Source organism: Canis lupus, chromosome 2 (genome assembly GCF_003254725.2).
Source record: "Canis lupus dingo isolate Sandy chromosome 2, ASM325472v2, whole genome shotgun sequence".
In the NCBI taxonomy this organism is placed as follows: domain Eukaryota; kingdom Metazoa; phylum Chordata; class Mammalia; order Carnivora; family Canidae; genus Canis; species Canis lupus.
In genome coordinates, this window is record NC_064244.1 from 83,892,089 (window position 1) to 83,907,838 (window position 15,750).

The 15,750-nt window shown below is 64.3% G+C and overlaps 1 protein-coding gene and 1 long non-coding RNA gene across 7 annotated transcripts in view; one reads left to right on the forward strand and one right to left on the reverse strand.

Moving 5' to 3' along the window:
• Positions 1-15,750, forward strand: part of CASZ1 (castor zinc finger 1) — a 140,961-nt gene that overhangs the window by 105,166 nt on the left and 20,045 nt on the right. For all 6 annotated transcript variants that reach the window (XM_025451121.3, XM_025451120.3, XM_025451122.3 and 3 more), the window contains 3 exons: positions 10,634-11,110; positions 13,909-14,743; positions 15,635-15,703. In XM_025451121.3, coding sequence (XP_025306906.3) covers positions 10,634-11,110; positions 13,909-14,743; positions 15,635-15,703 — 1,381 coding nt within the window. The remainder of the gene's footprint in view (positions 1-10,633; positions 11,111-13,908; positions 14,744-15,634; positions 15,704-15,750) is intronic.
• LOC112662592 (uncharacterized) lies at positions 1,945-4,422 on the reverse strand. Its single transcript, XR_003138672.3, has 2 exons — positions 2,818-4,422; positions 1,945-2,623 (listed from the first exon to the last, which is right to left on the reverse strand). It is a non-coding gene; the product is annotated as an uncharacterized LOC112662592 (long non-coding RNA).

Here is a 15,750-nt window from a genome sequence, read left to right on the forward strand (position 1 = left end):
CCTTAGTGACTTGGGCTTCGAGTCTCCCAACGTCCTGGGCCTCAGCTCCCCTCCAGCTCTAAAGTTCTTTGCAAATCTAGGACATGTGCCCTGATCGCTGCCACCCTTGGGAGCTCCTAGTCCAGCAAGAGCTCCTTGCCACGCCCCCGGGACAGGGGAGAAGGTGGAGGGTTCTAGGACGAGCAGCAGTTTGCCCACGTTAGAGCACACCTGTTAGGGGCCTGCTGTCCCCACCTGCCCTCCTCCCGTCAGTCCTTATCCTAACCCTGAGTGTGTCTCCGCACCCCCACCCCAGCTTTGGCACTGGGTGACTCAGGGGGCCTCCTCCAGCTGCAGGAGGGTTGAGCCCCTGACCTCCTTCCAGTCTGGCTCCCCAAGGAAGCATCACCTGCCCCCTTGTTCAGCTGAATCTGCCTGGCCCTCCACTCTCTTGGCACTGTGAGTCACTCATCTTGGGGCAGGGGGTGGAGCCCCAAAGAACTCTGCCCAGGAAAGAGGGGGAAGGGAGCTCTGCTCCACATCTTCAGGGCCGTCCCGTGCCTAGAGCCAGGCGGCACTGAGGTCGCGTGGGCCAGTACTCCCCGGGCTGTGCCTGCAGGAGTGTGGCGAAAGGCAGGGGCATGGCTGGGCACCAGAGCCAGAGTCCCTTCCCTGTGTGCCTGGCAGCTGCCCAGGAACCAGATCCCAGGAGACACGGGGCTGGAGAGCGTGTCTGGCCCCGGCCCAGCGCCTCACCTCCACGTGTGGCTTGCAGCTGCTCACATCACCCCCTGCAGCTGTGATGTGGAGAACCAGCCTGGGAGCCTGTGCCGGGGCCCCCGAGGGGCTGCCCTCCCCGGGCCAGGGGCTGGTTTCTGGGCTCCAAGCTGGTCCAGGCCACTGAGGCCAGACACCGAGGTGGAGAGAGGTGACAGGAGAACTTACATCCCCAGGAGGGCCTGCGCAGGTTGAGGTGGCAGGAGGTGGAGGGGAGGAGTGGCTCTCACGGCCCTCACTGTCCCCAAGTTGGCCCTTTGCCCTGCCCTGGTGGGAAGAACCTGAACTGAAGATGCTGTCCCTTCCTCCTCGGCCCCCCAGGCTCTTGGGGCCGGTGGAGCCTGTCCTCCTCCCGGGCTCATCCCGGGCCTCCGCTGTCCCCGGCCTCCGCCATCCCCTGCAGTCAGGTGCCTGAGCCTGTGCGGGGAGAACCAGACGGTGTGAAGGATGACCGGCTCGGCCCTGGACCCGCGCTCCAGGCCTGGCTCCCCAGGCCCCGTGTGATGAGCAGCCCCACCAGTGGGGTCCCTCCCTGGCTCCCTGCTTCCTCCCTTGAGGTGGGGCCTGGCATGCTGGGGCTGGCTGGTAGCCCCGCCACAGCGGGCAGAGGGAACTGTCTTCCCCGAGTCCCTGTGGTGGGCGCAGCAGCCAGGGGTGCCAGGTGCCCCAGCACAGGATCCGGGGGAGAAGCTGGGGGGGCGGGAACTGCGGGCCAGGCCCAGGAATCCCAAACGGCAGGCCTGGTGATGCCCACGGCGCTCCCCCATCTGGGGCTGGGCTCTCGGAAGTGCTCAGGCCCACAGAGCCTCAGCCACCGGGCGGTGCCTCCTGCCGCCCTGCACCCGCCCCGCATCTCCGGGGGTCCCCCCTGCGCCCCGTGCTTCCTCACCCTTTGGGCCTGAAGCCGCCTGGCCCAGTCCCTGCCCGTCCTCCGTCCCCCCTGGCTTCACAGTCGCAGTTTGCTGCCAGCATAGGGCACTGAAAAACTGCTGGCACTGCCAAAAACCCTGTGTGCGCTATGACTCCCCAAACATCCCTTTATTTTTATTGTTCTGTTAATTACTGTTTAAACTTTAATAAGTCACTTCGTCAGGAGGGGGGACCTGCCGTGAGCTTTTCTGTGCAAACACGGGCCCGGGAGTGACTCGGGTGTAATATAACCCTTTATGCGATGTGGGAATGTTTAGATTGTAACAGAAACTTGTTATTTTAATGACAGTTTGGGGGGTGGGGTGGGGATCTGAACACAGAAGAAGGGGAGGGTGGGCTCCCCTTGGGTCCCCACCGCGGGCTGGGGTGGCCCGGCTACTGCAGGGGTGCTGTCTGGCTGCTGCCCCCAAGGCCACGGAGGCGCGCTTCTGCTCTGCCGAGGGTCAGGCTCACCGGGGCCAGGGACGCCTCCCAGGAGATGCTCTGGGGCGAGGGCACAGGCGCGGGCATTCGGGTCTCAGTCACCCGGACAGCTGATGGCCCAAGGAGAGAGCGGGGCTGTGGGAGATCTAGGGAGATCCTAGATCTCGGGGAGGCTGGACTCTGGTCCCGGAGGAAGCGCCTTCCCCCTCCCCGCCCACAGTTGCTGTCTGGGCAGGCCCCACTTGTTCCCTGCAGACACGTCCCTCGACGCCATTCTTTCAGCAGTCCTGTTTCAGACGAGGACACCGAGGCCCGGGCACAGACCTAACTAGGTTCTTACAAGTGGCGAGCTGTTAGAGGACCGAGTTCCTCGTGTCGATTTGTCTGATCTGGAAGCTGCCACAGTCCCGGTGCCCGAGCGTGGTACAGGGGTGGGGGGGCAGGCACTGTCCCCAGACGGCAAGGCGGCGGAGGCTGCAGGATCGTCCCCTCTGCTGCCCATCAGGAGGAGGGGCTGCAGGGTGGAGGGGACCCGGCAGTAAGGGCGTAGGACGCTTGTCCTCTTCGGGGAGTTGGGGCTCAGGCCCAGGGGAGGGTGGCGGCCAGGCTGTCCCCCCCCCACCACCCACTGTCTCCTCACTCCAGTGCCCCCATCCTCTGTACCCAGAGGCACACCTGCCCCAGGCCCCCTTGCAGGGCCGGTGATACCTGGAGAGGGAGCCTTCCCCAGCATCGCCGGTGTCCTGCTGGGGCCTGAGGGCATCTGGGCCTGGTTTCCTAACTGTGTCTTCGCTCAGTCCTTCCATCCAACCGTCCGTCCATTCATCTGCAGAGCCGAGCTTCTGCTCTGTGCCAGCACTGGGTGTCAGAAAGGCACGAGCCCTGTGCCTGCCCTCAAGGGCCCGTGGCCGGTGGGGCTAGTGAGGGGGTGTGGGGGGAGAGCACGAGGGGGCCTGTCCCCTGGCTGGCCCGCCCGGGTGCTCTCGGCCAGCCAGGGCAGGGCCCCTGCCCTCCCTCTGCCCTCCCTCTGCCGGCTGCCCTGAGGCCCCCCACCCCGCGGTGGGCAGGGCCAGAGGTTCAGGGCCCCAACTCCCTGGAGCTGGAGACGAGAGCCCCCCAGATGGCGGCGGCGGCGTAGGTCACGAATCGCTGAGGTTTTCCTTTTCCGAGCAGCGCGTTTCCCTAAATTGTCTTTGACTGCGTGCATGGGTAATGAAAGTTTATGCCCTTGTTAGAAGGACAGGCGGCCAGTTCCAGTTAGAACTGGGGCTGTCTCCCTGCCAGCCCCCCCGCAGCAGGAGAGGGAGTGGGAGGGGCACAAGCATGTGTGTGCGAGTGCGTGTGCGAGTGTGTGCCCGCCCGCCTAGCCACGCGCCCGTGCACACACACCCCTCCCTGGCGGGTGAGAAGGCTGTTAGGGGAAGGGAGAGGGGACAGGGAAAAAAAGAAAAAAAAAATTTCCATATTTGTGTAAGTTGCTTTAAAAGCATTTTATCATGTCATAAAAAAGGGAAAGTACTCTCAGAAATTGATCCTCTCAGCCAGCCCATTGGACAGAAGGACGTTGGGATGTTAATGGCCATCCTGCTCCAGGGTGGCTTATTAAAAAATTTATACATAAATGCTTAAAATTGCATAAATTATTTAAAAAAAACCAACAAAGTAAGCAATTTGAATTCCCTCTTTTCCTCCCCTTCTATCGGTCCTCCTCCCGCGACCCCCGCTTTTCTGGCCCCTGAGCTGGTCCTCCTGTTCCCGGGCCCTCCCCCGTCCCCCCCCCACCCCCTCGGGGCTCCCCTCCTGCTTCTCCCACTTCCCACCGCACCCCCAGCGCCGTCCGCCCTGCCCTCCTCTGGGCTTTCCCAGCCTCACCCACAAATTAACGGAACAGCCGGCCCACCACCAAACACTCACATGCACAGTCACTAATAAAAACACCACTAATAATGCCCCAAATCGCGAAATTAAATATTAAGGCCAGAGGAGGCGGACGTGGAGCGGAGCCGCTGCCACCGTAGCTGAACTTGGAGCTGATGAGTGTGTCTCTCACAGGCGTGGAATGTCACCCACACATCCCGGAGACTGGAGTGGGGAGTTTTATGATGGTTTTTCATTGATTTGTTTCCCCAGCGCAGCTGCCGACCTCTATTGAGGGACAAACATAATCAGCACTGACGCAAATTAGATGGTTATTCGTTTTGAAAATTGACAGAAAAACAATAAAAAAGATGAAATGCTCCCAAATCAATAGATATAATGAAATTCAAATAATCCGAGAGATGAGGTCTCCATGGCAACTGATAATGTGGAAAAGAAAACAATTTAATAAAGGACAGACACACTTTGAAAACAGATTGGGCCCAGGGAGGGGGGCGGGCTGGCGGGCGGAGGGCTGGAGCGGGCTGGCAAGTGAAGGATCACTGTCCGTCCCAAGGACACCCGCCATACTTAAGCGAGGCTTTCGGCCCCAGAAAGTGCAGATTCAGGTTTTAATACACAAAATTATTTCAGGAGCAGTGAATCGGAAAGTCGTTTGTAATGACCTTCCTGAGAGGCCCGGGCGCGGGGCATGTTGGAGGCTGGGCGGCCGGGCCAGCTGAGTTATGGCATATTTGTGTTTTTATAGTGCGGAGGGGAGGGGGTGGGGGGAGGGGGGGAGAAGGTTAAACAGTATTTACAGCTCAGTTGTTTTCAGAGAGGAAAGAGAAATAGAGTTCACGGGAGATGCGGCGGGCAGGCGGGCGGGTGAGGCCTCGGGGCGAGGTGGGAGACGTGGGCCGGCCGGCCGTCCCCCCACTCAGGGTCCACACGGGAGGCCTGCAGCCTGCAGCCTTTGGGGCCTGTGTCCTCGCGGCCACATGCGGGGCCACACCTGCTGGGGTGAAGAGGTGGGAGCACCCCGAGGCCGCCTGGGCGGCAGCTCTGGCCACTCTCCTGGCCTTGGCTCCCTCTGAGGCGGCCGGTCAGTCCGGAATGGTGCCACCCTCCTGGAGTCCCCTGTGTGTCGGGGGCGTGGCCGGGACTGCCCCCCTGCTGGGTCCCCTGCATCTCCCTGCTGAGCGCTCACCTCCACACAGCAAAGTGGGGAGCACCGTCCTCCGGGTTTGCAGGCGCAGAGGCCACGGAGAGTGGAGTGGTGGGGACCCAGCGAGTGGAGCCCCCTCCCTCGGGCTCCGACTCCCTCTGGGCCGCAGGAGCCCCATTTGGGCTCTGTTACCACAACCACAGGCAGCAGGGCCAGTTTCCGGGCCGCTCTGCATGTGCACGTGTAACTTATAACATGATTGTACAAATACAGAGACGCCCGAGTGTATGCGCGTGCTCGGTCTGTGTGTGCGCCGTGTGTGTGTTTTAAATCTCCCCTGGGTGGTAGCTCTTTTTTTCTCCCCTTCCTGTTTGGCTGTGACCTGGGGGAGATTGATAGCCAGCCTGTGCGGTGGATGCTAACAGTTCCCCTGATTTATAGAGTTACTTACGCTAAGTGAGGCCACTTAGACGCGTCTGGATAGTAAACCTTTTAACTGGACTAAAAAATCATAATAAATAAATAAACAAAGGGGGGCGAGTAGGGCTCAGCGGCCGGGGCCCCCCCACTTCCCGTCTCAGAGCTGTTGGGGACCAGGGGGCGTGGTCGAGAGCCCTGGGGAGCCGTAGCCTCTGCTCCCACCTGCGAAAGCCGAAAGCCGGGCGGCCCTTCTGTTCCGAGCTGGGGGTGGGCTCAGGCCCAAGACAGAAGGACCCTCTTTCCTAGGGGACAGGTCCTGGCGGGGGGTGGGAGTCACAGCTGGAGAAGATGGGGGACCAAGCGATGAACACAAAACAAGCTGGCAGTGGGGGCGAGGAGAGAGATGGGAGGGACGATCAGGGGGCTGGGGGGCAGGGGATGCAGCACGGTCTCTAGGGACCCCTCCTCACTCCCCAGACTCGCTGCCCCTGTGGCTCCTGGACTCGCAGACAGTGCTGGTGCTTGAACTGACTTGAACATCTGCCCCCTGGTCCAGATCTGAGCTGGCGGCGATGGCGGGAACCCGGACGGTCTGTTTGTCTGTCTTGCTCACAGGGTGTCCTGAGGATAAGCCCAGGGCCCTGCCGGCACAGGGAGCTCGTGTTGAGTGGACGCAGACACATCCCCCCGAAGCCGGGGCGTGTGGCCTGGCAGGTGCAAGTTCTCAGGGATGACAGGGTGGAGGCTGCAGCGTTGCCGCCCCGGTGATTGGGAGGCCGTGAGAATGGAGGCACCCATCCCCTGGCCGTGGGGGTGCTGGACCGTGACCTTGGACACCCGAGCCCCGTGGGAGTCCAGTTGCAGCGCTGACCCTGGGCGACCGGAGGCAGTTGCCAGGCTTGCCGGGCTCTGCTTCCTCGTCTGGACGTGGGGACAGGTCAGAAGCCTCCTGGGCTGTCGGGGGTCAGGGAGGCGACACCGTGAGGTGCCCAGGGCGATCCCTGGCACGGCGGAAGTACTCAGAGGGTGCCAGCTGCCCTGCCACTCGAGCCTGGCGGCGTCTGTGGCCCTGGAGCTGCGTGGCCGCGGGCAGGTGGGCCCCGGAGCACCCGCAGCCCGGGGGATGGGTGCCTGGCCCCTGCCCCCCCCCGCTGTACAGTGGGCGTTAGGCTGCCCAAAGGGGACACTGCATCCTTAGGAAGAAATATGTCCTCATTTTTCTTAAACACCGTTTCCACTGAGTGAAATGTTTAGAAGGGACGCAGAGGGAGAACTTTATTTCCTACCAGGGAGTTCAGAGCCACCAGGCAGGGCCCATAAAGCACCCGGAGCCTGGTAGCTGACAGGCCGCCCGGCCCCGAAACACATTACTCATGGGGCGGGGGGGGCGGGGGCGGGGGTGCCAGGCCTGCCCAGCTCCCAGGGGCTCCCCCCAAGGCGGGACCAGCAGCCTGAGACCCCAGGCTTCTCCCCTTGAGCACGGGCAGCCCAGGCACGGTGGTTCCAGCTGCCCCCACCCCCTTAGTCCCCAGAGATCAGGGGCCAGGGCCCAGGTGCAGCCCCAGGAGCCCCCGTCCCCCCCGCAGCTGGCAGGAGCCCTGGCCTCCTCAGCCTGTGGAGGGAGTGATGAGATTCCTGCCATAACGGGCCTTCCTCCCGAGGCCCTCCCGTCATTGGATTTCTGAAGCTGGCTGATTTGAATATTTATAAATATCAGTAAATTATTTATTGTAGCAATCTGCTGCACCATTTTACCCATCTCAGTTAACACTTTAGGGGGCTCCATGTTGTGGGAACCAGGAGTGAGGGTGAGGGGGCCACGGGGCCGAGAGGCCTGGGACTTCTGCAGCCCACCCAGGAGCCTGAGCTGACGACACAGTGGCAGCCCTGGCGCCTCGCTCAGCCTGCGGCCCTTGTGAGCCCAGGCTCTGGGGCGTCTTCGCGGCTCCAGGATCGGTGGCCTCGTGTATCGAGTGGGATGATGGCGGCACCTGCCTCACTGGGTCACCACGAGGCACAGCCTGAGATAGGACCCCAGGGATGTACCGGGGGCTCCGGGTTCTGTCCCCCTGCCTGCCGCCAGGAGAGCTGCTTGCAGGTGGTCTGGTGGAGCTTGGAGACCCCGGGAGCTGGGAGGGGCCGTTTGTTGCTGAGTGGGCAGCCTGCCCCCACCCCCCCAGGGCCCCAGCCTCTCTGCTCTCCCCTTTCTCTTCTGGACCAGATGAGGTTTCCAGGTCTTGGGATCGCCTGCCTGGATGTGCACTGCACCTGCTGGCTCGGCCCTCCAGGGCTCAGCCGCCCTCTCCCAGGTCCTCGTGTGCCGGGATCCTCCCCCCGACAGTTACTGCGGCTCTTTCACGGGGAGAGAGCCTGCCCAGGGCCCTGAGCTGGCAAGGGGGAGAGCCAGGCTGTGCCCTGGTGCCGTGCCACCTCCGAAGGCTCACCCCACGGGGCCAGAGGCTAGAGGCCAGGAGAGGCCCTGGGCCTGTGGCCTGGCTGCAGGGCCTGGCCGCTCTTTCCCGGGGCTGGACTGGGCCCCCGCAGCTGCCCCTTGTCTCCTTTCTGGAGCCCGTCCCTGAGTAAGCAGCGCAGGAGTCCCCTCGCCTTCCCACCCTCTGGCCCAAGCCTGCCTCCTGGGCAGTATTGTTCCCAGAGGAAGTGTCCAGTGTAAATAGAGCAGCGGGCAGGCTGGTGGCGGGAAGGAGATGAAAGGGGGCAGTGACAGGGCCGGGGACGGATGGCTTCCTCCCATTGAGGCCTGGCCACGGCGTTTATATTTTAGGGAAGAAAGTCGGGGGAATGTTTACATGGCCAGGAGCCTGGGGTCAGACCACGAGGGGGGTAGTCTGTATGTCCCAGGGCCCTGATGGGGGGCAGGGGAGAAGGACTCCACGGAGTAGGCCGGAAGGCGGGTGGGCAGGCGGCTTGGACCTTCGCTCTTTCATACTCCCTCCCACTGCCCTGGCCTCTGCCTCCTGCCCTGCACCCCAGACCCACATGCCTTCTCCACCTCTACCCCCGGGACCAGCAGTAGAGTCAGAGGGAGGGCAGCATCTGGAAGGCAGGTGGGCTGGGGCAGAGCAGCAGCTGGAGGGCAGGTGTGGGGGGTGTAGGCGGAGCAAAGGGGCCTGCGGGCTGGGGGTGGGCCCTGGGCTCACAGCTGCATCACAGCTGGTGGGGGCCCAGGAGGGACAGAGCCGGGCCCGCGGCGGAGACCAGGAGAGGGTGGGCTGGACTGGGTGGGCCCCAGTGGCGGGAGGCTCCAGGATGGGTGGGAGCCCAGGGAGGGGGTGTCACCAGCAGCAAGTGCAGCCCTGGGAGCTTCTGCTTCCCTCTTCCTTGGGATAAATATTTATAGATCCATTTGCTGTCTGCCATACACACTTGGCTGCTTACCTCCTCCTGGTAAAAATAGAGCAGGCTCCCCGACTCCCCCCTCCCCTCCCCACCGGGGCAGGGCGAAGGGGCCCAGGTGAGGCCCGCTGCCTGTAGGTCTGCTGCAGGAAGCCTGGCGACTGGACCAGGGGTCGGGGCTGGTGTGACTAGGGGACCCGTCACTGAGCTTCGAAGAAGAGCCGCGTCAGTGCTTGGAGGCCCGGGTGTGGGCAGCACGCACCTGGAGATCGGGCGTACTAGTAGAGTGGGCCCCTGGCCTGGGCAAGGCTGAGAGCCCAATGGAGCCTTCTCTGCCTCCCTGGGCTGGGTCGCCGACCGGGCTCTGTGCAGGCAGCCGGCTTCGGGCACGTCTGGCTCCCGGGCATCGTACAAGCACCCGTGCGTACAAGCCGGTTTCCTGTGGGCGGGCAGTGTGGCCAGCCCATCTGGGCGGGGGGCCTTCCGGGGGCTTCCAGGTGTGGGGGTTTTCAGGGCATTGACCCATCAGAGGGAAGCCCCGTAGCCCTCGGCCCTGGGAGCAGAGCCCCTGCCCTCACTCGACCTTTTGACCACTATGGGTGGAGACTCAGACGTGCCCGTTCCTCCGCTGAGGGACACGCGAGAGGCCAGCGGGCCCCCTGTGGGGTGGCTGAGCCTGTCTGCCGGGCCCACCGCAGGGGCTGGCACACATCGGGGCTAAGTGACAGAGAGGTGCAGGACAGAAGACAGACACAAATGTGTACGTGTGTCCACCCTTGGTCTTTGTGGCAGGTCCCAGGTGTGTGGTCAGTCAGTGGGTCTGCTGTGCACCCGCGACCCCAGGGCCTGGGCACCCCACTCGGCAGCCGTGAGGAGGCGCCAAGACCCCGGGCAGCCTAGTTAGGGGTCACGTTCGGGACTTAGGCACCAACGCTACAGCTTTCGTGCCCTCCGTGGGGTCTGAGGAACCCCAGCCTGCTCCAGCTGCAGCTTCTCCAGGCTGGGAATGGGCTTCCCAGAGTTGGCCAGGCCCCGAGGACACCGAGTGAGGTCCCCGGACAGGGATGGGTGGCTCTCCCGGGACCATGAGGTGCTCTGCCCTTGAACGGCCCTCGCTGAGGCTTGGGGACAGGAAATGGCCAGAGAGGACGGGACTGAGGAAAAACAGAGGCCTTCAGAGGGCCCGGGTGGCTGGGGGAGCTGGAGGAGACCTCGGGGCTGTCTGCGGAGCAGAGGTGGGAGTCGGTGGGGCCCGGGCACTGGCTCTGGTACCTGAGATGCTCAGGTGGGGAGGGTGCCAGCCACCTGTGGCCGGGCCAGAAGGCAGGAGGCTGGCGCGGGGCGGCTCACGGGGCGGCGGGCTCACGGCTAGAGCAGGCCTGCGTGCGTGCCTCAGGGTCCTTGCGTGTCCCCTCCTCTGCCTGGGATCACACCTGGCCTGCCTCTCGGAAGAGGAGTTTAGGGAACGGGCGTAGGATGGGCTTCCAGGAACCAGGTGCTCAGGAGGAGCCAGCCCCTTGTGGTGGAAGATGGGCCGTTGGTGTGTCCTTGAGCCTCCTCGCACACGCCCGCCCTGGTGCGGGGCCCGGAGCACAGGGCGCAGGGCGAGCCAGGCCCCTGGGGCTCACGGGCTGGGGGGGACAGGCAGGCTGCAGGGCCCCGGGGTCAGGGGGTGGGGGGTGCTCCCGGAGGGCTGGGCTCTGACCCCTCCATCCACGCCCGCAGCTGAAGGCACCCGGTGCACCGACCCGCCCGCAGGCAAGCCCGCGATGGCGGCCAAGCGCAAAGGCGGCCTGAAGCTGAACGCCATCTGCGCCAAGCTGAGCCGCCAGGTGGTGGTGGAGAAGGCGGCGGACGCGGGCCCCCAGGCCGAGGGCAGCCCGCTGCGGCTGCGGGACCGGGAGGCCGGCGTGGCCCGGGGTGCCCGCAGTGAGGAGGACAAGAGGCGCGCGGTGATCGAGAAGTGGGTCAACGGCGAGTACAGCGAGGAGCCCGTGCCCGCACCTGGCCTGGGGCGGATCGTCCGTGAGGGCCTGGAGCTGCCCCCCGAGGGCGTCTACATGGTGCAGCCCCAGGGCTGCAGCGACGAGGAGGACCACGGCGAGGAGCCCCCCAAGGATGGCAGCGCCGTGGCGGAGGAGAAGGAGTCCGATGGCGCGGCCTCCAAGGACGACAGCGGCCCCGCCACCAAGCAGGCCTCAGGTAGGTGTTGGCCGGCCGGGCTGGTGGTTGGAGGGGCAGAGGGCATGACGCCGTGGGGTGCCCAGCGGGAGAGGGGGGGATCCTGGGGCCACGGCAAGAACAGGGGAGACTTGCTAGGGGCGGAGCGCAGCTTCCCAGGTGTGCGCGGGCTGGGGGCGGCCGTGCGCACAGTGGGTCCGGGGAAGCGACGGATGAGGACAGACTGCGGTGCCCACACCTGCATCAGGGGAGCCTGTGGGGGCTGGTGAGCCCTAGGAGCTCAGAGCGGAGCTCCAGGCTGGGCCTGCTCGCCCACCCGCCCCAGCCCTCTCCCGGAAGCCATCCCCTTCCCAGGGACACTGGCTGCCTCCTGCGGGACCTCGGGCTGGGGCACAGGGGCCGCAGGATGGCCCCAGCCGGCCAGTGTGCATATCCCATTACACCCACCTGCCCCGGGCATGCTCCTTTGGCTGACCTCTTCCCACCAGGTGGCCGAGGCCCGGCCCTCCACTGCCTCCTTGTCCTTAGACTCAGAGCTGCCCGGAGCTCCTTCCACTGCACGGGGAGGGCCTGCAGCCTCGGGGGGACAGGGATCACCAGCGCTAGGGTGGAACCCTGGGTCCGGGGTCCGGGCTCTGGCTCCCAGCCTCCCTCAGGCCTGTGCGGGGGGCCCCGAGCTCCCCTGCCTGCTCCCCGACCCCTTCCCCTGCAGCGAGGGGCGCATCTCCTCCCTGCGCGGGGAGCCCTGCGCAGCCACATAATTATGCATATAAGATATAAACAGAGCTGTTTAATTATCCTTCGCCACATCAGTGACAGAGTAATTAACAAACATTGCAAGATCAATGAGGAAAAGTGTGACCTTCAGTTTCCTCTGATAGGAAAAGCCCTTGCCGTTCCCAGACACAAGGTGATTGTGCTGAGCCAGAGGGGAGGGAGGGACGGGGACCGGCCGCGGTCCGTCGGGGCCCCGCTCTGCCCGGCTGCTGGCCTCGCTCTCCCCAGGAGGACAGCTGGGACATAGGGGCTGGGCTGGAACTGCCCCCGGCGCTGCTCCCCAGGCTGGAGGCGCCCTGAGACCCCGTCCGGTCCGCCCCGGGCACCAGGGAGAAGCCGCCGGAGCCCTGGCCGCCCACCAGGCGCAGGCCCCTCCTCGGGCTGGGGGCTCACTCACGCGCAGGCCTCCGGGCTGCCCCAGACCCCCGCCGGGCCCCCTCCCTCCTCTGAGCCGCCTGCCCTTCTGAGCTTCCTCTCTGCCATATATAGTGAGGGCCAGCTGCCTCCTGCTATTTTTAGCCCCTTTCCCTGGTCCCTGAACCACTGACTCTCGCAGCCAGCGCCCACTCCTCCCAGGCCGGGCCCCTAGCCCCACGTGGCCTGAAGGCAGGTCGGCGCCCCCACCCCAGCCACCCGGCTCCATGGAATAGCCATCTGCCCACCTGGAGTGCCAGGTGCTGCCTGCGACTGTCCTCTCCTCAATAGACCCCATGGGCTGGGATGCAGGTCAGGAGGTGACCCCCACAGGTCCTGGGCTTCCCAGCCTTTCGTGGGCTGCGCCCTCCCCTGTGGAGCCCTAAGGACTTGCAGCCTGGGGTCCTGCTGCTCTGAGCGCGCCCTGCTTTGCTGGCTCAGGCGACTGTGGAGGAAACACGCATGTCCCTGAGGCCTACGGGGGCCTCTCCCCCATGCACGCCTGCCCCCCATGCTGGGCATGGCACATAGGAGGTGTCAGTGTCTGCACGGGAGTGAGCACACCTGTGTACACCGGGGCCCCACACGTGTGCTGTGTGCACAAGGAGGCAGGTCTCCATAGGAACCCCCCTGGCAGAATGGGGTCGTCTTGCCTCCATCATGAGACTCATCCTGGGAGACGCATGTAGGGTCTGGGGTGGTTTGTGGACCTTCGAGGGTGGCCAGGGTGTGTGCACATGTGTTTGCTCATGTCCCAGAGGGGATGTCGCTCCAGGATCTCGGTGAGGCTGCAGTCAGTCCGCGGCCAGGGCTGGCAAGGCCAGCATCTCAGGCCCCAACCCTCTCCCCAGGGTGACCTTCCGTACCCGGAGCTCCAGGATGACGGGAGGAGGCTTGTAGGGTTCCCCACAGCGTGACCCTCCCCTGGGGCGAGCAGCCCCGAGTGAGTCTGGGTGAAGGCGCTGGCAGGGCTCCTGCCCCCTCAGCCCTGTTGCCTGGGGCCCTCAGCAACTGGGGGGGGGGGGGGCTGGTGGGGAGGCAAGAGGCCAGCTCCTGGGGAGGCTGGGGCAGGCCCTCCACCTCCGGGGACGAGGGGCTGCGTGTCCACCTGGGGGGTCCGGGAGAGTCCTCCATGCAGGTGGGCTCAGCCAGTCCCGTCCCGACCGTGTCTGCCCCCGGGGTTCCCCCCGACTGCCCGCCGCCCCATTTCCCTCCTGTCCCCAGCCCCAGTGTCACCCCAGCCCTGGAGGCAGGTTGGGATCTGGCCTTACTTCCAGTAAAGTGACTTCTCTTTCATATTAGGCCAAGGCGAGAGAGAGGAGACATTTATGAAACTTTGTTTAATGTACTGAAAAGCCATCGGCCAGAACATTTAGGAAATTGATTTTCCTGGCATTGATGAACTCGTTTTATTTTACCCCGGTATTAATTACTTTTTTTTTAAACAAATTAATTTAAGAGTCGTAAAACCTAACAAGTGAGCCAAATGTCCATAGATCATGTCGTGCTCCGCCCCCTCCCCATGCCAGCCTCCTCCCTCTGTGGGTGGCGGCTCATGGGAGGGGTGCCCCCCACCCCTTGGTGACCCTGCCGCCTCCCAGGGGTGACTGGCTCTCCCCATGCCACAGGAGAGGCCTCCTCGCTCCGAGACTACGCCGCCTCCACCATGACCGAGTTCCTTGGCATGTTCGGCTACGACGACCAGAACACGAGGGACGAGCTGGCCAGGAAGATCAGCTTCGAGAAGCTGCACGCGGGCTCCACCCCCGAGGTGGCCACCTCCTCCGTGCTTCCCGCCTCCGAGGACGCCCTCAGCAAGCGGGCACGCTTCTCCAAATACGAGGAGTACATCCGCAAGCTCAAGGCCGGCGAGCAGCTCTCTTGGCCGGCCCACAGCAGCAAGGCCGAGGAGCGGGCGGGCAAGGAGGTGGTGGGGCCCCTGCCCGGCCTGCGGCTGCCCAGCAGCACAGCTCACCTGGAGACCAAGGCCACCATCCTGCCCCTGCCCTCCCACAGCAGTGTCCCCATGCAGGGCCTGGTGGCCCGCGCCTCCAAGTACGACTTCTTCATCCAGAAACTGAAGACAGGCGAGAACCTGCGGCCCCAGAACGGGAGCACCTACAAGAAGCCATCCAAGTACGACCTGGAGAATGTCAAATACCTACACCTCTTCAAGCCCGGGGAGGGCAGCCCCGACATGGGCGGGGCCATCGCCTTCAAGACCGGCAAGGTGGGGCGCCCCTCCAAGTACGATGTCAGAGCCATCCAGAAACCAGGTCCCGCCAAGGCTCCGCCCACCCCCAGCCTGGCTCCTGCGTCCCTCCCCAGCATGCCCAGCGCTCCCAGCGCCCCCGGGCCGGGACCTGAGCCACCTGCCTCCCTGCCTTTCAACACTCCCGAGTACCTGAAGTCGACCTTCTCCAAAACAGACTCCATCACCACGGGGACTGTCTCCACCGTCAAGTAAGGCACCCCCCCATCCCAAGCCCGGGCCCGGGCCTAGGGTCGCCAGGACGGGAGGCCCACGTCTCTGTCTCCGAAGCCCGTCCTACCTTACGCATGTCCAGCACGCACCCCGGTTAACATACGCTCAGGTTCCCATCCACACACAGACACACACTCGCTCATGCCCGGGGTGTGGACTGGACGTCTTGCTGCGTGCACACTCGCTCTCACATACCGCATGCTTCTGTGCATGTGCTCATCTGCTGACACACACGCCGGGCACTATTGTGACCCCCATTTGCCAGTGACAGGCGCTCTCTGCCTCAGAGGCAGCCTTGAAGGGGGCTGTGGCAGCCCAGGTCTGAGTTAGGGGCTCTGGCTCCACCCTGGTGACCTTGGCTCCCAGGTTGAAAGCCTGGGCCCTGGGGAAGGCAGCCTGAGAAGGCAGGAGTCTGGGGTGGGGCTGGCCACACTCATTGCTACCCACCAGGCAATGGTAAAATTACCTGTGGCTCAGTTGTGTGGGGCTGGGAGAGGGCCTCCCCACCCCACCCCCACTTGAGGCAGAGCTCAAATCCTAGGAGTTGACCTAGGGAGCTACCCGCTGGCCTTGGAGCTGGGGGAGCAGGTTTCTGACCGGCTAACTGCTTGTGCTTGGCACATGCTCTCGCCCCTTCCCTTGGGGGCTTCCCAGCATGCAACGGGGGCCAGGCCCCAGCTTCAGGGCTTCCTAGCCCGCTGGACGCCCATCAGGCCCACGACTGAGGAGGAGCCTCAGGACACAGAGCAAGAGAAGGAAGGGCCAGGGCCCCAGGGCCCCAGGGCCCCAGGGCAGGGAGCTGCCCCCAGCCGCTCCCGGGGCGTGAGGCTACCCTCCGCTAATCGGCTATGCCCTGTGTCTCTCGCCAGGAATGGATTGCCCACAGATAAACCAGCTGTCACCGAAGATGTAAACATTTACCAGAAATATATCGCCAGGTAGGCCCCTGGGGGCGGAGACTGCCCTGGAGAGAAGGTGGGGTGGT